Source organism: Xenopus laevis, chromosome 9_10S (genome assembly GCF_017654675.1).
Source record: "Xenopus laevis strain J_2021 chromosome 9_10S, Xenopus_laevis_v10.1, whole genome shotgun sequence".
In the NCBI taxonomy this organism is placed as follows: Eukaryota; Metazoa; Chordata; class Amphibia; order Anura; family Pipidae; genus Xenopus; species Xenopus laevis.
Genome location: NC_054388.1, coordinates 72,567,590 through 72,593,290, shown reverse-complemented (window position 1 = coordinate 72,593,290; position 25,701 = coordinate 72,567,590). Strand labels below are relative to the sequence as shown.

General features: G+C 39.3%; 1 protein-coding gene across 7 annotated transcripts in view; it reads left to right on the top strand.

Moving 5' to 3' along the window:
- The first annotated feature begins 643 nt into the window (after window positions 1-643).
- Window positions 644-25,701, top strand: part of LOC108703030 (melanophilin) — a 35,377-nt gene continuing 10,319 nt past the window's right edge. For 2 of the 7 annotated variants that reach the window (XM_041578606.1, XM_041578603.1), the window contains exons 1-11: window positions 644-738; window positions 11,097-11,272; window positions 13,850-14,071; window positions 14,346-14,473; window positions 16,646-16,684; window positions 18,325-18,413; window positions 19,247-19,372; window positions 19,579-19,783; window positions 20,868-21,094; window positions 23,240-23,323; window positions 23,399-23,566. In XM_041578606.1, coding sequence (XP_041434540.1) covers window positions 11,163-11,272; window positions 13,850-14,071; window positions 14,346-14,473; window positions 16,646-16,684; window positions 18,325-18,413; window positions 19,247-19,372; window positions 19,579-19,783; window positions 20,868-21,094; window positions 23,240-23,323; window positions 23,399-23,566 — 1,398 coding nt within the window. In that variant the 5' untranslated portion in view covers window positions 644-738; window positions 11,097-11,162. Of the gene's footprint in view, window positions 739-1,437; window positions 1,592-11,096; window positions 11,273-13,849; window positions 14,072-14,345; window positions 14,474-16,645; window positions 16,685-18,324; window positions 18,414-19,246; window positions 19,373-19,578; window positions 19,784-20,867; window positions 21,095-23,239; window positions 23,324-23,398; window positions 23,567-25,701 lie in introns of those variants that run through there. The other 5 variants (XM_018238936.2, XM_041578604.1, XM_041578607.1 and 2 more) reach the window with 5 other exon arrangements.

The window sequence follows — 25,701 nt, the reverse complement described above, 5'->3', positions numbered from 1 at the left end:
CACAGACTCATTAATGAGATCTCTGCGCACACAGAGCTTTATCAAGCCTTTAAAGGAGAACTAAACCCCCTCTACCAAAAGTCCCCTTAACTTCCTGCCATTGTCCACCTCCCCTCTCCCTCCCTGCACTTTGCACTATTCAAAAAACATCCCCTTAAAAAAATTTGAACATAAAATGCAGAGCGGCACAGTGGAGCTCCCGGGTACCGTCTTCCACCGCTTCGTAATTCTTTCTGGACCGATTTCAGCATGCGCAGTCTGATTCTTGACTTGGGCCAACTATGCATGCTCCTGCCCCGAAAGAATACAAAGCGGTGAAAGACTGTGCTCGGGCAAGGAGAGGAGAGGGTGGCAATGGCAGGCTGTTAAGGGGGGGCTTTTTTGGTACAGGGGATTTAGTTCTCCTTTAACCATTGTAAGACTCCATACTGGAGTGGCTTGCACAAAGAGAACACTGTGATATTTCAAAGGGCCCTGTGCAGGGGCCCCATCCCTTTTGATTGATACATGCAAGTTGTGTTTTCCCTACTGCAGATCTAGATGTGTGCCCTTGCTGTGCCCAGCCCTGTGCTCATGTGATGTGTGAGGCTGATTATCAGAGGGTACTGGAGCTTCCCCCAGGCTTTGGGAGGAGGAACATGTGACACAGGGCAGGGCCTTAACCCTCCCTTCACATGAATACAATCTCTCAGAAGACAGCAGGCCAGCCCAGGCATTCTTGCAGCAGCCAGCAAACAGGTAACTCATTCCTTGGGACAGGGCAGGGCTTTTCCCCATATTCTGCACTATATTTCTAATCTTATTGCAAAGCTTCTTACTCTAAAGGATGGTGTTGGTGACAGGAGGGCTCACCATGGTTGCTGTTTGCTATGTAGAACAGTATGTATTTATACAGAGGTACTTAGCACAAAGCAATATACAAAATTAACAGGAATGTAATACATTGACCAATAGTCACATTACAAGAAAAATATTACATTATGAAGAGGTGTTCTCTGCACCAAAAAGCAGAGCCAACCTAATTTAAGCTTTGTGTGCAGGTGCAGAGGCTGTAATGTGTTTTAGAGATGTATGAATCTGCTCCTTCTGCTTATTGTTGCTCAGACAGTTGCATTTCCCTCACACTACAACTTCTCAATATTCAGCTTTTCAAAAATAAGTTGGTGATCTATAAATCACTTATAAGGGCTGTAAAGTGTATGTGTCTTGACAAGGCAGAAATCCAGCTTATATGAGCTAAATCCCCTATTATCCACACCAGCCTCTATGGATCCAAAATATATCCCATGATCTCACAATACACCGGTGCAAAAACTCAAATTACTTGTGAAATATTTGTAATCAAGAAGAACAGTATGGCGGTATTTTTATATGGGATATAAACACTAAAATAACATTTGTATCAACAATAGAACTTATCATTTAAAGTCATTTCCAATATACATGTATTACAGGTTTTCCAATGGTTTTAAAGTGTATTCCTATTCCCTATCCTTGGGGTTCTGAGTTTGGAAATGATGTAGCAAAAGCCATCTGATTTTAAGACCTGTGAAAAAACTAGCAAGACTCACTTCTGCAACATTGTTTCAAGGTACAAAACCCGCAATGCAGAATGGAACATAAATATACTTTATAGCTATTTTAGCTGCATTTACAAATAGCTTTAAAACTATTGAAAACGTGTATTTAATGTATAATGGAAATTAGCTTACAATTATATTTATTTCTCAATAGGCAACATTTTATTTTGAGATTTTCTTGCCCTTTAAAGAAGGGCTTGCACAGAATTCAGTACAGAGTTTTAGTTTTTATGCATTCATGTAGTGCTTGGTTCTGATACTGTAGGACAGAGTATAGTATAATTCTGCATATATAGTATTATTACTTATATTTTTGTAGTGTGCTGAATATGTTGCCTTTTATTTGCATAGTGAGGCACAAAAATTGTTTCCCAGTGCCTTAATGTTCCATTTCATCCAGTTTGTTTTACCATTATCATACAGGATCACAAAAAAATGCCACTGGGCCCTTTAAATAAAAATGTTTTAATCTCATCAATTGATCTTCACAACAGCCACAGCCAGTCAGTCATGAGATTGTCTGAAAAACAAGCCAGAATCAAACACCATGTACAGATCACTCTGTATCACTTGCTTTAGTTCAGGAGGTTGTGCTCCTAATCCATTGTTCATACATCCCAAATGATGTGTCCAGGAAAACGTTCCAGATCCTGCTTCCTTGTCTACATTGTTACAGCCACACTTTAATTAAAAGGGAAAAGCACTTTATAATTACCATTGTCTATTGAAGGGGCAGTAAAATAAGTAGGTTTATCTTACTGTATGCAGCTGAAATTCATTTCCATGGGGGCCTGTAGAAAAGCAAACCAAAAACCAAAGAGTTATTATAGGAAAGGCTCACAACAGGGTATGGTGAATACTTATAAATGTAGGACCATGTTTACAGGTCTGTTCCCAGATTACTTGGTGTTTCCCACCATGTTTGTTGATTTATCTGGCTGGCATTCTGAGGAGTAGGCAATCCTTCACCAGAAAGAAAGATAGCAGCCATAGTTTGTTGCATATGTATCCCTAGGATTTAAAAAAAAAAAAAAAAAAAAAAGCGTGATATGGAGCACTGTGATGTGGGGCAGTTACAAACCCAAGCCTGACTTGGTGCAAATTTTGGTAACTTGTCTTCCTTTAGTAAATAAACTGAATGCTCTCCTGACTGTTTATTTTTTAGGCAGAATATGTGGAAAATAAACAGTACTGCCCTTTCATGGCAATAGATGACACTTTGTAGTCGTGAACAGTGTTGGACTGGCCCACAGGGATACCAGGAAAAGTCCCGGTGGGCCCAGGTGTCAGTGGCCCTCATGCTGCTAAACATTTGGCCTATTTCATGGTCATTTCCTATTTCTATGAGAACAAAGAGGCTAAATAGATGGAATAATAGATTATAGTGTAGTAAAGAAAAGAGACTAGGAGAATAGAGGTTGAGTGAGGAGAGGAAGATAAATAGTACTAAGAGTGGGCCCCTGGTCTAAGATTAATTGGTAGGCCCTGGTCAAAGGTTTTTGGGTGGGCCCCTGGTGTCCCAGTCCGACACTGTTCGTGAAAATGGGATTGATCATAGCTGGACCTTTGTACTCTTCAAATTATTAACTGGATGTAGCAATAAATATTCAATGGCACAAAGGAATGTACATGTTCTAGAAGGGACATATATCATCTTGCTATTTTTACTGAAATTTAACCCCTAGGCTAACGCTTATAATGAAATGTTGGCTTCACATCAATTTGTACAGGAGTTTGCAGTTTGGTTATACATATATTTATATTTGAATCCATTGTCCAGAAGTACCAATGTTTTTGACACTTTTTGCTTTTATGTTGGTGCATCACTCTGAAACGGTTTATTTATGATCAGACCTTTAAACAAATTAGTATCATAAGTATCAGCATACAGAAGAATTCCTTTTTAATGCTCCCTCTGAGTATGTTTATTATGTTTATCTTGCCAATGCTGATGGCACAATCCCAGCAGCCTGGTGTTTACAGTTGTTTTTAACGGCAGGTAGAAGATAAGTCCACTCAGGCAGCTCATGTTCCAGATACCAATAAGCATGTGTTTGAATGCATCTTAACTGTGCCTGGATTTCCCAAACTAAGGGCTATTCCACACGGGGAGATAGTGACGCGTTTGCGGTCGCGGCGACAAAGCGCCGCGACAGTCGCCGCGACCGGCGCAGGCGACAGTTTTGTATGGGCGCCTATGTAAAAACGCCTGTGCTAACCACACGAGGCGATGCGCTTTTCAACAGTCGCCTGAAAATGACTCGCCAGGCTTTTTCAGGCGACTGTTGAAAAGCGCATCGCCTCGTGTGGTTAGCACAGGCGTTTTTACATAGGCGCCCATACAAAACTGTCGCCTGCGCTGGTCGCGGCGACTGTCGCGGCGCTTTGTCGCCGCGACCGCAAACGCGTCGCTATCTCCCCGTGTGGACTAGCCCTAATGGTGCATAATTGGGCACAATCTTAAAAGTTTATTTCTTTATATTTTTACACACAAAATAGACAAGAGCGATTGCTTTGTGGGAGTGGTTTTATTTTAAAGTAGGTGTATATAAATTGAGTCACATGACACAGGTCATTATTATTTATAACTAAATTAAAAGCATGGCTTTTATCCACTGAATTGTCATTGTACCACCAGTAGTAAAACCCAGTATTTATTATTATTATTATTATTATTATTGTTGTTGTTGTTATTCTCCTCAGTATTCTCTAAAAAGAACTCCAAAAGCATATACAAGCCAAAATTGATTTGGTGCATATCATGATAAATTATATTTTCACACTTTCATAAATATTGCTTTAGTGTTTTACCTCTTTACACATAATGCCTTTATTGCACTTGTTATCTGGAGCACTGTAAAGTCAATAATAATGTAAATACATGAAGTTCCTATTTATCACTCCCTTTCTAAAGGGAAGTTTTATTCTATCCTATTTATTTTCTTTCTTTATTTAAATAGAAGGTATGTATATTGTTTAGAGTACGATGTCTAATGTGATGGTATCATTCAACTGAAATGTACTCTGAAGTGACATAAAACATATGTAGTTATGGAAAAGCAAGTTCATGCATGGGATATATTATCCAGAATGCGTGGGACCTGGTGTTTTCTGAATAAGGGATCTTTCCATAATTTGATCACCATTCCTTATGCAAACATTAAGTAAACCCATTGTTTTGCCACCAATATGGAATCTTATAGCCAAGTTACCTCCAAGTTCAAAGTACTGTTTTATTACAGCAAAGAACAAGAAAGTGGTTTAAAAGGGATGGTTCACCTTTAAGTTAACTTTTAGTATGTTATAAAATGGCCAATTCTTAGCAACATTTCAATTGCATTTATTTTTGAGGCTAGAGTTTTATTGTTGTTAGTATTATTTATCTGGATATTCAGACTGTCCTCTATTAATATCTTAGCTTCTCATTTAAATTAGTTCCTGGTTGCTAATGTATTTGGACCCCAGCAACCAGATACCTGCTAAAAATGCAAACTGGAGAGCTGCTGAACAAAAAGCTAAATAATTAAAAAAAGACACACAAATAATTAAAAAAACAGCAGTTGCTAATTGTCTCAAAATACCACTCTCTACATCATAAAAAAAAGTTCATGAAAAGGTTTATTTGCTTAAAGTAGATTCTATGGGAGACAGCCTTCCTGTAGTTATCTAATTCTCAAAGACTAGACATGGAGAAGCGTAAATGTCGCTGTTTGTCCTGTTTAGCTAAAAAAAATGTTTGTTCAAACATTCGGCAAAAAGTATGTTTAGCGCAAGTCCTATTCATTGCTCTCATATTGAACTAGGGAGTATACTGCCCCTTTAAGGAGAGAGAGAAGGCGTAACACTTGGTAAGAGATAACAGGAAAAAGCTGCCAGTTGCAATAGGATGTGTATAATGCACTGGGAGCTGCCAAAGGCTCAGTAATTAGCTACCAGTTATAATCAAGAAAAGCAAACAATGAACAGGTGCCTAAGTAAACACTGAACTGAATCCTGTATCTACCTGCAGGCAGGACAGATTCTGAGAAGTGAGAGCCAATGCAGGGCAAGGACAGCCCTGGCTTTTCAACCAGCATGGCTGGCAAATGTTACACGCCTTAGGGCTCTTACAGAGGAGCGTTTTTACCTGCATTCCGTTTTTCTGCGTTCAGCCGTAGGGGAGCGCAGGGATAGATGCATTACATTTTTTCCAATGGGGCTGTACTCACACAGGTGCGTGTAGGCGCCGAACGCAGGAAAAATGCAGCATGTTGCGTCTCAACCTGCGTTCGGCGCCTACAGGCGCCTGTGTGAGTACAGCCCCATTGGAAAAAATGTAATGCGTCTATCCCTGCGCTCCCCTGCGGCTGAACGCAGACAAACGGAACGCAGGGGAGCACAGGTAAAAACGCTCGTCTGTAAGAGCCCTTGCAAACACTTATAGGCCCAGGGACATGACCACAGGGTGGGAGAGTCCACTGGGGGGGACCAACTTGGGAACACATCATTTAATTCCATTATTTAGAAGGTTATCAAAGTCCAATTATACATGGAGACATTAAGGGGCAGAATTAAGATTAATAATCTCACATGGAGCTCCAAGGGGCGTTTAGGCCATGATGATGCCACTGTTTGTGTCTGCAGTGAGCAAAGTGAACCTTGTTCTTACCAGTGACTGTACTTAAAGGATTTTTAGTCTTAATGACTTAGGGGAGGGTATTGTAAGTAATGTATCAGTGTTTGTAGATGACACAAAACTATCCAGCCCAATAAATTCCATCCAGGATGCGGCATCCTTGCAAAAATTGGCAATCTGGGCAGACAAGATTCAGTGCTGATAAATGTAAGCCCTGGAATGTGAATATATGCAAGCCACTTATACCCTTAATAGGACTGCACTAGGCAAATCCATTATGGAAAAGGACCTTTGAGTCCTTACAGATAATAAATGTGGCTGTAGCAAGCAATGCCAGTCAGCAGATAAAAAAGCAAACAAGGTTTTAAACTGCATTAAAAAGGGCATAGATTCTCGAGAAGAGGCTTCATTCTACCACTGTACAGAGCACTGATAAGGCCCCATCTAGAATATGCAATGCTGTTTTTGTTGTGTCAGTTGTGTCCCTGAATCAGTTGGACTGGTACATACATTAGATAGCTTCAAGATAGGGTTGGATGGCATTTAGCAAGGGAGGGAATACAGGGTTATTGAAAATAGCTGTTAGTACAAGTTGATCCAGAGACTGGCCCCATTGCCATCTTGAAGTCAGGAATGAATTTTTTCCCCCTCTGCAGCAAATTAGAGAGGCTGCAGCATTGGCAGTTGCGCAGGCTTTATACAGACATAAAAGGTTGAACTCAATGGGTTTTTTTTCAGCCTAAATTGCTATGTTTCTATGTGACTCTTTTGGACAGGGCACTCTTATATTGGTTATTGTTCAGTGCTGCAGAATATGTGAACTCTTATAAATACTATATGTGCTGATAAAAATAAGCATTGTAATTTTTTCCCTTTTTTCACTTGCATTTTTATAGTTAGGCTCATTCTGTATTAGTATTACCAGATCACTTAAAAACAGGACATGTGTAATAAATTTATGTAGCAGGGATGGATTGATTGTGTAAATTAGATTGTAATCAGGGCAAACCTTCAATATGGATTTTCTAGATGTGTCCCTGCATTTTCAAGTGATCTGATAACCTTATTCTATACATAAGTTGTTAGTAGTGCTTCTGTCAAAAGCTATATTTTGTGCTCCCTGTAGTGGGACATTTTGTTAAAGAACATGCTGGTTTGGATGATATGCTTTATTAATGATTGAGTATTAGGCATCATCCTCCAGAAGTCCTGTTACTGCCGTGGCTACATTGCAATTGTCTAGATGTGCATTTGTGACCATGAAGAACAACAGGGATGTCGCGGACTGTTCGCCCACAAACTAATTCGCGCGAACATCGACCGTTCGCGTCCGCCGAATGTTCGCGAACGTCGCGCGACGTTCGCCAATTTGGGTTCACCTTAGCTGGCGCTTATTTTTGCCCTCTCACCCCAGAGCAGCAGATACATGGCAGCCAATCAGGAAGCTCTCCCTCCTGGACCACCCCCACACCCCCTGGACCACTCCCCTTCCATATATAAACTGAAGCCCTGCAGCGTTTTTTCATTCTGCCTGTGTGTGCTTGGAAGAGCTAGTGTAGGGAGAGAGCTGTTTAGTGATTTGAGGGACAGTTGATAGTAACTTTGCTGGCTAGTAATCTACTTGATACTGCTCTGTATTGTAGGGACAGAACTCTGCAGGGATTTGAGGGACAGTAGGTTTAGGTTAGTTAGCTTTGCTGACTAGTAATCTACCTTCTACTGCAGTGCTCTGTATGTAGCTGCTGTGGGCACTGCTTCTGATCTCATCTGCTGACTGCTGTAATAACCCAATAGTCCTTGTAAGGACTGCTTTTATTTTCTTTTTTCTTTTTTTACTTTGCTACTATAAGAGCCCAGTGCTATTAGTCTAGCTGTGTTGGGGAGTGGGACTGGTGTGCTGCTCCTCCTAGTAGTTCACCACTACCAGCACCAACCAGAGTCAAAATTGTTACAAAGTATCTTATTTGCACCTGTTAGCTGTTCTGAGCTCTCTGCCAAAAGCTAATTAAGTTAGAAACTGGTTTTTTTCTGGCTGTTCAGTTCAGAGAAAAGAGGGACTGGTGTGCTGCTCCTCCTAGTAGTTCACCACTACCAGCACCAACCAGAGTCAAAATTGTTACAAAGTATCTTATTTGCACCTGTTAGCTGTTCTGAGCTCTCTGCCAAAAGCTAATTAAGTTAGAAACTGTTTTTTTTCTGGCTGTTCAGTTCAGAGAAAAGAGGGACTTTCCAGTACAAAAGAGGGACAGGGGGTTGAGTGGTCAAAAGAGGGACAGTTGGGAGGTATGCAAGTGCCACCTAGCTGTGTGAGCTTTTTCACATTCTGTCTAAATAACAATAATAATTCCGTGTCCGTAAACATCACCTGAGTGATGTTTTTACAGCAGCAATAATATATTCCGTACCCACTACTGTATACGTTGCCCTTGCAGGCATTGTTTGCCCAGTCTTTAACCAAGTGCCACCTAGCTGTGTGAGCTTTTTCACATTCCGTGTCCAGAAACATCACCTGAGTGACGTAGTGTGATTTCTGCCCTTTACAGCACAAAACGCAGCGCTGTGTCAACAATGTATTTTTCAGATACATTTTTGCCCTTGATCCCCCTCTGGCATGCCACTGTCCAGGTCGTTGCACCCTTTAAACAACTTTAAAATCATTTTTCTGGCCAGAAATGTCTTTTCTAGCTTTTAAAATTCGCCTTCCCATTGAAGTCTATGGGGTTCGCGACGTTCGCGAACCGTTCGCATTTTTGACGCAAGTTCGCGAATATGTTCGCGAACATTTTTTCCGCCGTTCACTACATCCCTAAAGAACAATGATAAAAGTCTGTTTTAGGTTAAAGGCCAGTATTACCTCAAGGCATGATGTTCAGTTAATTCATTGTGATCTGGAAGAATGTATGAATGAATATAGTGAATTTGGACTGACAATAAGAGCATTGATAGTGGCAGACCTAAAGGGATATGGTCTGTGTTCAGACATCAGCTCTCTGCAGTATGATAATCAGCTGACTGCACTGGTCACATACTGCAATGTGCCAACACTCTCACGCTCATTATGGGATGTTACCTCCCCAGCTACGTGCAATAAAAAAACTATCTGGAATCCTTAAATAGCAAACAAAAGGAACAAAATGTTAAGGCATGTGATAATTAATTTTTTGTTCATTTTTTATTAAGGATTGCATAGCATTCGGCAAATCAGTGGCACTTTTAATGAATGCAGTTTGCATGTTGCGCTTGCAAATGGATTACATTATTGAAATGCCTAATATATAATATAACAATATCATATACATTATTGTAACCTTATTTTATAAAAAAGTAACAAATCAGACTTTGTGATACATTAAGTGGTCAGCACTTATTGTAAGCAGAACTTCCCTTGAAGATTGAATCTGGCCTATCATGTACCACGCTATAATTTCCATTGCTCTGGCTTAAAAATGGAATGGTTTTCGCTGTCATTTTTTAATTGGATTATTATGGTTATTATTATTTATTTCTATGGTCTCTTTTAACATGGGCATCAACTAGGCAAAAAAGATCTCACAGAGCTGTAGCACACTGAAGTTTTATGAAAATGGGACATTCAACAAAATCTGACAGTTATAGAATTGGTATTCCATGTTTTTGACATATTAATTAGTTGTTTAAAGGCCTCCATTGCGTTCTAAGTTGTCAGTAAAGTGTTGTAGTGTAAGGACTGCTGTTTCTTTCATATTACTATGACCTGTTGGCTGCAAAATGCATTCAATATGGCTGTATTTTCAAAGGGCTCTTTGCATATTCACATATATAACATGGGGCACATGGTCTTGAATTGAAATACATTCACGTGGCCTAGAAACCTGCAATTATTTGACTTTTCATTTATTTTATTGAGGAAAAATACAGAGCTGTTTTTATGACTAGGAAAGTAAAATGTAAAGTAAAATGACACTGTGATGGGCATGGAACAGTGCTGTATGTCTTTCTGTTACAATAACAAAATGTATTACAGGTATAGGATCCCTTATCTGGAAACCCGATATCCAGAAAGCTCAGAATTACGGAATGGATGTCTCCCATAGACCCCATTTTATCCAAATAATCCAAATTTTTAAAAATGATTTCTCTTTTCTCTGTAATAATAAAACAGTAGCTTGTACTTGATCCCAACTAAAATATAAATAATCCTTATTGGAATCCAAACCAGCCTATTGGGTTTATTTAATGTTTATATAATTTTCTGGTAGACCTAAGATCTGAAGATGCAAATTCTGGAGCATTCTGGATAACAGGTCCCATACCTATACTGTTTTTCTGAAGGTAGAAACCTCACATAATCTGTTTGTGTCAGTAAATGCAGTTTTTAGCTACATACATCCATACTGTCATTTCTCTTAGTTCCAGTGGCCCAGGCCACTGTACAGCCATATAGTATCTGAGCTAAATGTTGCGTATACCATAGTGCTACACATATTGCTAGAGGTACAGTATATAGTCACACTGATAAAAACATTGGCAGCATAAAAAAAAATAATGGACTTTGGGTCCCTGTCAAAAATAAACCATTTGTATCTACATATGCCTTTTATAATAGTATCAGCTATTGATTTTCAGAGTCCCAGAAATGATGGAGCCCTGTATAATTCTGCTATGCACACTTTCTGGCACCTTGATCCTAAAGATATGTAGAGCTATACTGTGCATTTATTCTGTTGCTCCTGGGCTTCTGAGCTGAATTAGTGTTTAGGTCCCTTTTTAATGAAAATCCATTGGCCCTGATTGCAGTGTTACTTCTGGTAGAACAGCTATAGCTATCACAAACTACTGGCTGTGCAGAACTTTATTATATATAATAGCAGTTTACTATCTCCCTTTAATTGTATCAATGAATTGTCTTTTCCTTGTGTCAGATAATAAAGAAATAATCCCAGGAGAGAAGCGTACAGTGGCACTGGGATTCCAAACGTTTATTTATCATGGAGAAGAAGCTGGATTTGTCCAAGCTAAACGATGATGAAGCTAAACACGTCTGGGAGGTGGTTCAGAGAGACATTAACCTGCGCAAAAAGGAGGAGGAGAGAATTGAGTGAGTAAAGGTTTTCTGAATAATAAAACATAACACGTTTATGAAAGTCCAATGGCCATGAGATCAACTGTATTGTCAAAGGTTTTCATGTTTTAATGCTCAACTTTACTGAAATTAGTTTCAAGCTCTTAGAGCTATGTCATGTGTAGGTTTCTAGTGTTGCTGAAATACAACTGTCTGTCCGGGGATGCTGGGAATGGCAGGTATACCTAATGTCTGTTGTCTCACTCCTGCCAGCTGTTGCAGAATACCCATGGCAGCTTCCTAACAGTGGAGGTTGTTGTGTAGTGAGAATCAGAAAATTAACAATACTGCACATGGCATGGGTGTCATATTCAAGAGTCTCTACCCTCATAAACTCATCCTACTAACTAAACACTGCTTCTGCTCCACCTTACCCAAACCCTTAAAGCAAACAGCACTAGCTATGTGACTCATGCAGAGACTGGTATAGAGGCAGTGATGGAAAACAGTAACTCTGTTCTAAGGAAGAGGGAGCATAAATGGGTGTGCTGCTAGAATGTTATACACCTGTCATGTCAGTTAACCTGGCCTTGGACTGCCTTACTATCAGTAGTAAATATTTTAGGCTTTACAAAAAAAACACTGGTGTATTAACTGTAATGTAAGACATTATGGCAGATCCATCTGTATACTGGTTTATAAATCTGTATTTCTAAAGTTAAACAGGCAACTTTGCACTAGTTTACCAACACAAAATTTGCTATGGCAGTATCTTTCTATGTCAGAGCACTCTAATACCGGAATAAAACTGCTATTCACAGAAAATTTCCCCTATACAGTTCATGCACTGAAATTCACAGTTACACAGTTATACTGTATATACAGTATATAGTGAATAAAGTACCCCCTCTTGTAAAATATATAGTGAATAAAGTACCCCCTCTTGTAAAATATAAGGATATTATAAGTTACAGAGGAGTTTCATGACCATATAAAAACACGAGGCCTAAGGCCATGGAACTCCGAGGTAACTTCTAATATCCTCATATTTTGCAACTGGGGGTACTTTATTTACTATAATACACAAGTTTCAGTGAGTCATGTGACAGAAATGACATCAGAACTCACCGTTTATAACTGATGACATCGGAACTCACCGTATATAAGGATATAATTTCAAGATATTCATGGCATTTGTGCATAATATGACTATATAACAGTTGCTCTCATTTAGAGGAGGCTGAGCATCACTAAATCTTCATCTCCACCTACAGCACTGACAAGTGGTATATAATACAGGCAATGAGGGCACCCACAGATCTGGGCGGCCATAGCCGTTAGGCAGTCACAACCAATAAAATACACAATACAAGCTCTAATCAATAGCCCAGGCTGGAATGAGTGACAGGAAAGTGGCCAATGCTGCCAGGCTGCCTCCAACTCATTGGTAAGAAGTGAATTTGGAGAAGCCTCACATCTCACAAAACCTGGCAAATTCTTTTTCCTGGTGCCCAGTGACAGAGGAATCGGCCACCTCTTGTCCAAGGTCAGAAGAAACTGGCACTGGCACACAGGAGTTGCAATAGCAGGGCAAGCCCTTGCGGTTTATTAGTGCAGTGGTGCAACAATTCGGGGACACGCCCCTTTGCCAAGCATAATGTGGACGTAGTGCAGACAACATATAAATGGTGTTCAATTAACATAATTAACATATAGTTAACAATTGATGCAGTGAAAAAAGGTTAAAAAAATGCATAGCAAATAGTCAAATTAAGATGGTTGTTAGATAACCCTTGAAGAGAGTTTGTGTAGTGAGATATTTTTAACAAAAGTGAAAACAAGTACCTAAAAAAACAATAAAAAAGCAACAAAAAAAGTTGCAAAGTTACTGATAAATAATCAGGAAGCATAAAGGTTAAAACGTATCAATTAGGATAACCCTACAGTTTAAGGGAGGGGGAATGGAAACATTACCTGTCCCTGAAGGGAAATCAAACAGAGATGATTATCTGAAAGGAAATACCATTAGCATTTGCTAAGCATACTACAATATTTTGTAAAAAGCAGGACATATTGTACTCTTCATTAAGACCATTAGGCGATCTGGTCTGCAACAGCCAGATCCAGTAGCATTCCCTCTGTAAAAGTTGCCTTTTATTATCCTGGCCTTGTTTACTTATAACCTTATCCAGGACTTGCCAGCGGAGTTGGGTTTCTCGTTATTTTTTCACCAACTCTTTTTCTTTATTTGCCTCTTTATTACCAATAGGGGCGTGTCCCCGAAACGTTGCACCACTGCCCTAATAAACGGCAAGGGCTTGCCCTGCTATTGCAACTCCTGTGTGCCAGTGAATTTCTTCTGATCCAACGCATTGGTGCAATGCTGCTCTTATTCAACACAGCAAAAGCTCATTTGTTGATAAAACAAATCAGTCATAGACAACTTTTGAGGGTGCTGTGCTTGAACGGTGGCTGCTTAGGTGAATTGCTATACTGGTAGATTGGGTTGTAATGTCTTTAGAATAGCACAAGTGGTATGCTGATCTGGGACAAGCATCAGTAAGTTCTTAAAAAAGCCACGCCAGAAGTCCTTTATTGCCCTTTGTTCTACAGGGACCTGAAGGAAAAGGTAGAAAAGGAAAGCAGCAAGAGGGAACTTCTCTCCAACCAGAGACACCTGAATGAGACTCACTGTATGCACTGCCTGCAACCCTTCCAGTTCCTCCTCAACAGCAAGCGCCAGTGCAAAGACTGCCAGTTTCATGTCTGCAAGAACTGTAGCCGCTACAACAAGAAGGAGCTCGGCTGGGTGTGTGACTCATGCAGAGTGGACAGGTAGCAATATTTGTTTATAAAATATTATTTCAGCCTTGAAAGGATGATATTTAGATGGATTGCTACATTACATATGTTAGTGGCAGGGGTATATCTAGAACATTTAGGCTTGGCACCCAAACCTAACAAATTAACATAAAATTATGTTAATGCATCATTAATAATTTTTGGTTCCTTCCTCTGCATTTCTGAATGTGTCTTGATCTTATAACTTGTATAGTTCTGTTTATATTGTTCAGCATGTGTTCTCATCTGCTACTTTTCCTTTGAAAAGGTTGGTGAAGGCTGGATCACTGGACTGGTATTATGATCATGTTCGATCTCGTTTCAAACGATTTGGCAGCGCTAAGGTAATGCGCTCCCTTTACATGAGGCAGCAGTTGGACGCAAGAGGAGCATCAGGTGTGACAAATTTAACTAATAACTACAGCAAATGTTAATGTGTCATTTGAGGGGTTAAAATAACCAAATGACCATTTGTAGGAGCTTTGGCTGACTGACTTGGTGTACTTGGCAGTCTCTGCCTACTATTATTTTTGTTGGACAATGGACATATCAATCGTAAATAAAAATCCCATGCCAGAATTTCAGTCTAAGCTTAATTGTACTGTATATATTAAAAAGTAGTCTTACAAAGAGAGAACTTCAGTGCTGTTCAAATTCTTAACGAGAGGGAGAAATTCTGAAAGACAAAAGCTGACCTTGTGCTTTGAGAGATCTTGTTTGGTGATCTCTGCCCAATTTGGCCACCCACATGGTAGGCGAAATCAGACTAATTCCACTATTTCCTTAGGGTCCAACAATAGGATTACACTGTAGGTCTACAGAGAACTGTAGGGTGTCTCCAAACCTGTAAAATAGATTTCTTCACTCTACAGAGCAATAAATCCTTTTTAATTCTGTGCCCAATGTATCTCCATACTTTCTATTTAACATTCTCTCCCCAGCTGTTTTCTTTTAATTTTTATTAACATTCTTTGTGTTTCTCTATATTCCCCCTTCCTCTCTGCGACTCTAGTTCTTAGTTTTCTTATTTTGTTCCTTTTTGCATTTCTCTGGCCCTCTTCCCTATTCTTTTATGCAATGTCCTTTACTTGTTTCTCTTCCATTTAGTATTCCTCCTCTGCATTAGGTTCTCCCCTTTCTACTTCTGTTTTGCTCTACCCCCTTCCAAAGAGAGAACTTCAGTGCTGTTCAAATTCTTAACGAGAGGGAGAAATTCTGAAAGACAAAAGCTGACCTTGTGCTTTGAGAGATCTTGTTTGGTGATCTCTGCCCAATTTGGCCACCCACATGGTAGGCGAAATCAGACTAATTCCACTATTTCCTTAGGGTCCAACAATAGGATTACACTGTAGGTCTACAGAGAACTGTAGGGTGTCTCCAAACCTGTAAAATAGATTTCTTCACTCTACAGAGCAATAAATCCTTTTTAATTCTGTGCCCAATGTATCTCCATACTTTCTATTTAACATTCTCTCCCCAGCTGTTTTCTTTTAATTTTTATTAACATTCTTTGTGTTTCTCTATATTCCCCCTTCCTCTCTGCGACTCTAGTTCTTAGTTTTCTTATTTTGTTCCTTTTTGCATTTCTCTGGCCCTCTTCCCTATTCTTTTATGCAATGTCCTTTACTTGTTTCTCTTCCATTTAGTATTCCTCCTCTGCATTAGGTTCTCCCCTTTCTACTTCTGTTTTGCTCTACCCCCTTCCCATGTCTCTTTATCCCCTGTTGCTTTGCCCCTTCAAAAAGTAGTTTTCCTCCACTTTTATCCCTAACACCCCAGGATCACATGCAGGCCAGTTGTACAGCCCAGATCTAGATTTTTGTAAATCCAGAGAAATGAGGAATATCATTTCCTTCCCACTCTACCCCTTTCCATTAGGGTTATGAGTAAATACTGATGTATCAAGTAGGGATGCACCAAATTAAGGATTTGGTTCGGCATTTGGCCAAACCAAGTCTGAATACTTAGGGGCCCATTCACTAAGCTCGAGTGAAGGAATAGAGGAAAATAGAGGAAAAATAGTTCGAATTTCGAATGTTTTTTTTGGCTACTTCGACCATCGAATTGGCTACTTCGACCTTCGACTTTGAATCGAACGTTTCGAACTAAAAATCATTTGAATATTCGACCATTCAATAATCAAAATACTGTCTCTTAAAAAAAAACTTAGACCCCCTAGTTCGCCACCTTAAACCTACCAAGGCCAATGTTAGCCTATGGGGAAGGTCCCCATAGGCTTTACAAGTTTTTTCTGATCAAAGGATAATCCTTCGATCGATGGATTAAAATCCTTCGAATTGCGCTAGATCCTTCGACTTCAATATTCGAAGTCGAAGGATTTCAATTCGGCAGTCGAATATCGAGGGTTAACCCTCGATATTCGACCCTAGGTAAATGTGCCCCTTAAAATCACTTGACTTTTCATCACAAAAGCTGCGTGCAGTTTGGCCAAATCCCTAATGGTGGATTTGGTGCATCCCTAGTATCAAGTAAGTTAGTATATTCTTTGATTGAACTAACAATATGTGCTTATTGACCTAACTATAAGTAATTTCTATTCAACTGCAGGTCTTCAGAACAAAGTGAACAGCTTACCAGATATCAATAGTAAGTTTTATGCAGGTCACAAGCAGTCCTGTCCCAGATAACCTGAGAATATCTACATAAAAAAAAGATTGATCCTAACAAAAGACCCAAAATATTATTTGAGTAATTTGAACTAATCAATAAACACAGTTTCTAGGTGTCAGATTCTGACCACACTGTATCCACACTTTAGGGGCTTTTAAGTCAAGTTATTTGCATGGGGTGACAGACTCCCCAACCCTCATGAAATAAAGATATAGCGGGCATCATTGATTGTGCATAACAAACTCTCATATCTTTTTAGATTTAGACAGAAAGACATTTATCATGTATTTAGTGAAACGCACCTTGTCTTAACTATGGCACTGTAAGGAGAAGGAGATAACTTAATGCCAGGTCAGATTTCAGCATAGCCCTGCATACAATGTTTTTATGTAAGTGTAAATACACAGAGCAATATTCTGTGTCCCAATATGTTGTTACAAGTTACATTTTTTCTGTGTAAATAAAAGGAAGTTAACCCCTACTAAATGGGTATATTTTTCAATAGCCTTAAATACATTTGTAAATTTGTAAATCATAAAGTTATTGTAGGATGTGGCAGTGTATTTTCTATTTGAGATTAGCATTTAGTAGGTAAAAGGCCATTAAAACTTTGAACTTCTTTAGTTAAGGTATTTTGAGGGATCTGGTTACAATTCACCATACCTCACAGCTTTTATTGTTCCTCCCACTCCTTGCGGTTTTTGTATTTAATAGCACACACGCAACAATGAAATGCTTGAAGTTCCTGATAATTTGATAATGATGTTTGTACTTTTAGCAGAGTTCTGTATATACCGTATCTAAGGATGATGTCACACACAGGCATTTTGACCCGTGTTGACTGTTGTCTGTCACCACTTGTATGGGAAAACACAGTGTCCAACATAAACACTGAGGTGTTAGGCAGACCTGTTACCAGAAATGCATTTAGGAGCAGTGTACCCACTTTTCAACATAAATTCAAAGAATGGGGCTTCTACTGAACATTTTGCCTGTTGTTTTAATCATAAAACATCTGTGAGACATTTTAGCTATTCTATATTTGTTCCTGCGAGGTACAGAATTCATTTAACAGTTCATAGATAATCCCGCTGCACAATGGACGCCTGTTAACAAAACCATCACAACAAAGGGTGAAGGGGATATTATACTGGTGATATAATAATCAACCTTGTAAGGGACAAACATGGAGCAACTTCAATCTCAGATAAAATAACAAAAAACATAGTTCTCTTTAAAAAACAAAACAAAAAAAAAACAATAGGCAGAAGGTACAGTATGTTAAGCACAAGCCCTGTAATTTGAACAAATGTTGAAAAAGATGTTATACTATCATTTTCAGCATCAAAGTGTGCTTTAGGGTCCTTTTTTTCTTATAAATGAATATGGGAAGCAGTGACAGTTTGAGTGTTTGGCCCGCCTCTAATGGAAGCGTAGTTGTGGGAAAAGCAGAGGAACCACAGGGACATTCTCCATTGCTTAGATTAACATTTGTTATTTCATTATTAAAAATGACAATTTAGATGGAAAACTCATTTAACTATGTTGAATAAGAGTAAAAATAATCAGGTATAACAACTGAGCTCTGCTGATTGTTTTCCATATTTCCTCACTAGGAGAATATCTACGCCAGGCTCGGGCTGGGATGTTCCATGATGATGAGGAGGACGTCATAGATAGTGCTGAAGCTCAACGCTACAATATGGTATTGACATTAACTCCTGCCACTCTAGACTGTGCTAAATGCTGTTTCTGCATGCGTTAGTTGCATATTGTATGCTGTCCATACTACATCCCCATACTGCAATATACGCTACCATGCATGAACAAAGCAACAGTGACTATTTACAAATAGTTTCTTCATACTGAAAAGTTCCTTGCAAGTAGCTCACAATTTATGAAATCACCAATGTTTTTTTTTAATAATCCAGTAGTAAAACAAAAGTGAAAAGATTTAATTTGGAATTTAAATTTAGTAGGATAATTGGTACCCCCCCTGCTGATGTAAGCAGGCAGTGGGAGGAAGAGACAGTGAGGAGGGTTTGCTGTGAGTTCCGGGCCCCTCCGAATATATATTATAGTGTATTGCTTTAGTAAAATTTGTTTTGCTGAAATTCTTGTGTGAATGTAAAAGACAGCACCTCCTTTAGAAAAGTAGTGACCTTCAATCTAGCTAAGGGATCAAACCTTCATATCAAAGAAATCTATAAAGATATAGAATTTTGCTTTGCACGGTGGGCAAGAAAAATGAAATACCAAAATTAATTTTTTAACCCAGGGAGTGAAGTTGATGGGTCGGTCTCAAGATGGATTTGTTAGTTGGAGTTGCTAGAAAGATTATGTTTATTCAGCATTTGGATGTTGTCATTATATAAAGCATTACTCATGTTACATGTGGGGAGTGTTATTCTACTGTTGCATTGCTTCAGCATGGCTAACACTTTGGCATTAGTAAAGCAAAATTGGTAATTGGGGTCTTGGTGGCACATAATTTTTATGTCCTTCACTTCTTCTTCTTTCTGTCTCTTTCTTTCGAAGATGCGCAAAACCAAGCGCAAGCTCTCCGTTCACCCCTATGATTTTGATATGGATTCTGAGTACTCAACTCAGTCCCGCAGACAATCAATGCAGCTTTCACCAACTCTAGAACAGGATGTTTTCCAGGTATTTTCTGGGACTATGCCTTACTCCTACACTTTCTACCTCAAACGAATGGAATGGCGTCTGGGAAACATAGACAGAAATGGGTGGTGGTTGCTGATATTCCTATACCTATACCTTTATCTACCTCTCTTTCTGTAGAAACCAGGTTAAATGGTCAAATGTGAGATTTAGTCATTGTTATATGTGTGTGTTGTGTTTGCCCTCAGTCATTCTCTGAGCGCCCCAGTGCTGGTAGAGATTTTACATCTCAGAAGGAGTCTTTATTTGCTGAAGCTGATCTTGCATCCATGTTCCACCACATCCTACAAGAGCAAGGGCAGAATGCTGCATCCCCAGAGCAAGAGTTCAGTACTGAAGTCCGACTAACTGTCAACTCTCGGCGCCTTAGCCTTGACAACACTGGGAGGCCAAGTAAGAGCAAACCACTGAGCACACTTATCATTGGTCCCATTCTTTATACAGGAAAAGAAGAATAGGTGCAGGTGAAAGCAGTAATAATCTTGCAACACCCAACAGTACTGGGAATAGGTGTGGGGTTTTAACATCCATCTGACTTCCATACCACATATAAAATATAGGATCACCATTGACAATGCACAAGCATAGCTAGAATGCAGTGCACATAAAACAGTCAATGCCTTAGCATGTGTCACTGTCTATACATATAAGCTTAACATCACTAAAATAATTGCACATACAGGTAACCCTTTCATTGTTATGGGATACCTCCATGGTTTACCCTATTTCAGCAGCAACTAACCAGGAGCTCATTTACAATCAGTGGACAGTAGTAATGGGCAAATAAATACACCAGACACAAATTTGTGACGAATTTCCGTGTTTCACCGCAAGCAAATTAATTCGCAAAACTGAGGCAACAATTCGCCAATGAAAAATCCGACACGTCCAAAAAAGTTGACACACCCATCAAAATTGTTGAGCACATAAAAATTGTTGCGCGTCAAAATTATTTGGGCGCCCGTTGACTTTAATGCACTTCGCCGTTTCGCGAATTTCGTGCTAAACTCACGAAACTACACAGATTTGTCCATCACTAGTGGACAGCTCCTTTGTTATGTGACCATGTGCCAGCTAAGCCTTTGATAGCCCATCTGAGAAAAGTGTTTTGTATGCAAGGGAGTCCTAAATTATGTATGGGGTTCTTAAAAAGCGCAGCGTCAGGTTTACATATGTACTTTTGGCTACCTGCAAAAATAACTTGTTAATAAATTGTACTGAATATTTGTAGTTTGTTACTGAGCTGCCTTCTTGCCTATAATTGGTGTTCATCATATGTACTAGCCTGGGGCATTTGCCCCTGTTGGGACCCCCAGATCTGCATTCATGTTAGGTTTAATTGTTATTCTCTGCTCGACATCAGATTCTTTTGCAACATAATGCAAAACCTTGTAGCAGGGAAGAGGTTGAACTGAGACTGTTTGAAATAATATGTCTTTTTCTACTCTCCCCCTTTCCATTTCCTACTGTCCTCCAGAACTTCCCTTCCTAACAGAATCCCAAATTAGCAACTATTTCCCTGACCCTCAACTAACTCGCACCCGCTATCTCCCTAAAGGCAGCCCCTCCCTTGCACCCAAGAGGTCACAGTACTCTGGAGACATGGACACCTCAGAAGAAGAAGGAGGGGCTATTCCTAAAGCTCCCCCTAGGAGGCGAAGCAGAGCTTCATCTCAAGAGAACGTGCATCATGGTGGTAGTCAGGTATGTAGGTTGAGGAGCTAGCACTCCAACACTGGAATGTAGAACTTTGGACTATGACATCTGTTTAACATTGATACATTCCCTAGTACTGGGATTTCACTAGAAACTTAAACTGTATTCTTAAGTATACAATGTTTGCTTGTCTGTCTGTGTCTGTTTGTAGTGTGATGTGGCCAGCATTCATGGGTACCCAGCATGCAGGACACTGTTTGTATTAAGAGGAAGTAATTATGATTTTCTATTCACCACTACTAATTAGACCTACTGCCAATACTCACTTTATGATAAAAAAATATTTTTTTATTTTCTCAATTCCATCTCTAGCCTCTTTAGTTCTTTTGTGTCTTTTGCTAATTAGATTTTATAAGAGGATATGCTGGTCTTGAGAGTCTCTTAAAATGGAGCTAACAGCTAATTGTTATTATTAGATAGGAGCTTCTGTGGCACAGTGACAATAAAGTTTTGTAATCTTAAATATATAAAGTCATATGAAAAAGTTTGGGAACCCCTCTCAGACAGCATAATAATTTACTCCACTTTCAACAACAAAAAAGAGAACAGTGGTATGTTTTTCATTTCCCAGGAACATCTGTACTGGGGTGTTTTCTGAACAAAGATTATTAGTGAAGCAGTATTCAGTTGTATGAAATTAAAAGTGAAAAATTGGCTGTGCAAAAATGTGGGTACCCTTGTAATTTTGCTAATTTGAATGCAGGTAACTGCTCAATACTGATTACTGGCAACAGCAAACTGCTTGGATTAGCTCATTAATCCTTGAACTTCATAGGCAGGTTTGTCCAATTATGAGAAAGGGTATTTAAGGTGACCAATTGCAAGTTGTTCTTCTGTTTGACTCTCCTCTGAAGAGTGACAGAATGGGATCCTCAAAACAACTCTCAAAAGATCCAAAAACCAAGATTGTTCATGGTTTAGGGGAAGGCTACAAAAAGCTATCTCAGAGGTTTAAACTGTCAGTTTCAACTGTAAGGAGTGTAATCAGGAAATGGAAGGCCACAGGCACAGTTGCTGTAAAACCCAGGTCTGGCAGACCAAGAAAAATACAAGAGAGGCATATGCGGAGGATTGTGAGAATGGTTACAGACAACCCAAAGATCACCTCCAAAGACCTGCAAGAACATCTTGCTGTATCTGTACATTGCTCTACAATTTCGCTCAATTTGCACAAAGAACATCTGTATGGAAGGGTGATGAGTAAGAAGCCCTTTCTGCAATCACGCCACAAACAGAGTCACTTGTTGTATGCAAAAGCTCATTTAGACAAGCCACAGTCATTTTGGAACAAAGTGCTTTGGACTGACAAAAATTTAGTTATTTTGGTCATAACAAAAAACGCTTTGCATGACGGAAGAAGAACACTGCATTCCAAGTAAAACACTTGCTACCTACTGTCAAATTTGGTGGAAGTTCCGTCATACTGTGGGGCTGTGTGGCTAGTTCAGGGACTGGGGCCCTTGCTAAAGTGGAGAGTCGGATTAATTCAACCCAATATCAATAAATTCTTCAGGATAATGTTCAAACATCAGTCACAAGTTACGCAGGAGTTGGATATTCCAACAAGACAGTGACCTTAGACACACTTCGAAATCTACAAAGGCATTTATGCAGAGGGAGAAGTACAATATTCTGGAATGGCCGTCACAGTCCCCCAATGGGATGATTTGAAGCAGGCTGTCCATGTGCAGCAGCCATCAAATTTAACTGAACTGGAGAGATTTTGCATAGAAGAATGGTCAAAAATATCCATATCACTGCAGCGCTATACATTTTTATTCCTTTGTATTAATTTATATGGCTGAAATATCCCACCAAAAAAAATACCAAATTACTATACATTTGAATAACCTGATGGCTCAAAACAGACTATGTATGCTGGCAAAGGGCTGTTTGAAGGCAGGGCTGTACATTTGCATAGCTCAGGGATAGGAATATGCTTGGCAGAGCAATGTGAAACTACACATTCAAGTTGAGTACAGTAAAAAGGGTCATTTCCAACACCTAGTGAAAATTTCCTACTGAGAAATGAGTTTTTGTAAGGCTTCTGTTTGTGGTGATAGAAGTTGTCTGTCTTGGGTTACCAATCTGGTGGTGGGATCTTTCCTATTCTCTACTCTACCTCTTTCACAGATCTCTGATTTGAACAAGCGTATGTCAGCTATTGAACGGATGTTAAACCGTCTAGAGGAGAGACTATCAGTAAATTCAGATGAGGTAAACAGTGCTTCTAATCTTCTCAACTAGAATATGAGCATATCTATACCGTAATATAACTCGCTTTCCCTATAGTCTGCAGGCCCTGGAGTGCATACAGATGCCGACATTGAAGAGGAGACTCTAAAAAGGAAGTTAGGTGAACTTGCCAGTAACATTAGTGACAAAGGAGGATCATCAGATGAAGAGAAGATCCCCAAACTCAAGTCATCTAATAAGGAACAGACTACTGAGGCCCAGAAGGTAAATGGGAAGAAACAGCAGGGAAATAAATAGGAAGAGACAGCAAAAAAAGATTTGTTTTGATTATACTATAACAGGTATTTGGTCATGCTATGCTGCAGAATCATCTACTAAATGCTGGTATCAAAACACTTGTAACATTTTGCAAAAAATTGTGAAATCGTAAATAGATGAAATCCTACACTTGTTCACATAGTCAAGCAATAGAGGACAGCATTTGGCCTTGTGTTCTTAGAGGGTCAACTGTCCATACATTGGAGATTTTCTCAGCCATGCCATACATATACTATGTGACCAAAAGTATGTGAACTCCTGTTTGCCCAACGTCTTATTCCAAAATGAAGGGTGGTAATGAGCCAAGGGGAATATTCGGGTTGGTCTTTTCTTTTTGCCACTAAAACTGCCTTTGCCTTTTGCTTCTCAAGGAAAGTTCCATTTTAACTAAAGATCTGAACAAAGATTAATAGTAAACAGTTTATAAATCCAGTCTCAGTCTGTGCAAACTTGGTCAATGCAGTCAAGCATGGTTCTATCCAAAACTAGACTCTCACAAGTGAAATATTTAGGAAGGAAGGCACGGAAGGCATAAAAGGTCTGTTTTTTCTCCATAACATCAGTCAAGTATAAGCACCGAAGTACAGTGCCAAAGCCAGAAGAAGCACAAAATACATTGTTTAATACCTTGGCCAGCATATGACAATGGGTGGTGATTCGTTCTGACATGACTGAGGAAGCATTCAAGGTTTGGAGCAATGGCTTCCCTCTTGCTGCCTTCTCATCACATATTCTGTGGGTATGTCACAGAGTAATTTTAAAGGCTGACATTTGTTTACCGGTAGTTTTTCTCTGAAATATTTACAGAAGTCAGAAGATGTAACAAGCATCCTTAATGATGACATGACCGCTGCCACCTTGTTTCAGCTTGTAATTCAATATAAAATGGATTATTTAACATTCACATATATACAATATATGTAAAATCTCCCAATGCCTTGATAGCATGTAGGTTTCTTGACATTATGCATAACGTTTTTATCCACCTCTTAAAATGCTGTCCATTTCGTGCTATTTCTTCTGAGAAAGAGACTTTCTGCACTGTACCTATGGCATGGCAATGGCATATGAGACATTTTGATGAAAGCTACTTGTAGTAGTTGTCATCAAAGGCAATAATGGCAAATGCTTAGCCCTACACTTTGTGAGAACTACAATGCTCTATTACATCAAAGGAAGTTATCATCTGACGGTAGCAAGCATTTTGGTCACTGCTCTAAGAAGGTACAATTAAAATACCTACACTGCAATATCTGCAAGGGGTTTATAACATGCTTGTGTGGGTTTCCTCCAGGTACTCTGGTTTTCTCTCATACCCCAAAAACATACAGACAGGTTAATTGACTTCTGATAAAAAACTGACCATAGTGTGTGAATGTGATAGGAACCTTAGATTATAAGCTCTACTGAGGCAGGGACTAATGTGAATGATGTCTTATCTCCATAAAATATTGTGTTAAATGGGATTTCTTAATTTTTCGTTTCTTACATGATAAACTTGAGCCTACCACAAGTGAATAGTAGAACAATTCTTTCTAGTTTTCATGAATGTAAAAAAAAATGACCTCCAGGAGAAGGATTATTAGTAGTCAAAACTGAGAAAGGCAAAGAGCATAGCATATACTGTATTTGTTGATGTGGCTTGTCAACCTTTTATATAAAGTCGTATTCATTCATTAGGTTTAGTGAACCATTCGTATTTAGAATATTTTTTTAAAGTGGGACATGTATTTTGTGCCTCTGTCCCTTTAAAGGGTAGGGTGGGAAAAGTACAAAGCAACAAGTGGATTCATGCAGATTAATGGAAAGAATTGCAATATCACAAAATTGTTTTTGTTTAAGGTGGAAGATTGTTACCCTGCTGCACTCATCCTTATTTAAGACCCTCTAGAGAGAGCGCATCTTGAGCTGTCATAGTGGGATGGGTACCTACTAGCAGGGGTGGTAGCACTGCTTCTGTGACAGCTGGAATGTTGGTATTCAATTAATGTGCACTTTCCAGTGGGTAATGGAGAATTCTCTGGTGCATTAGAAAAGCATGATTATTAAGCCAAATGGTGACCCGAGAAGGCGAGTTTCAA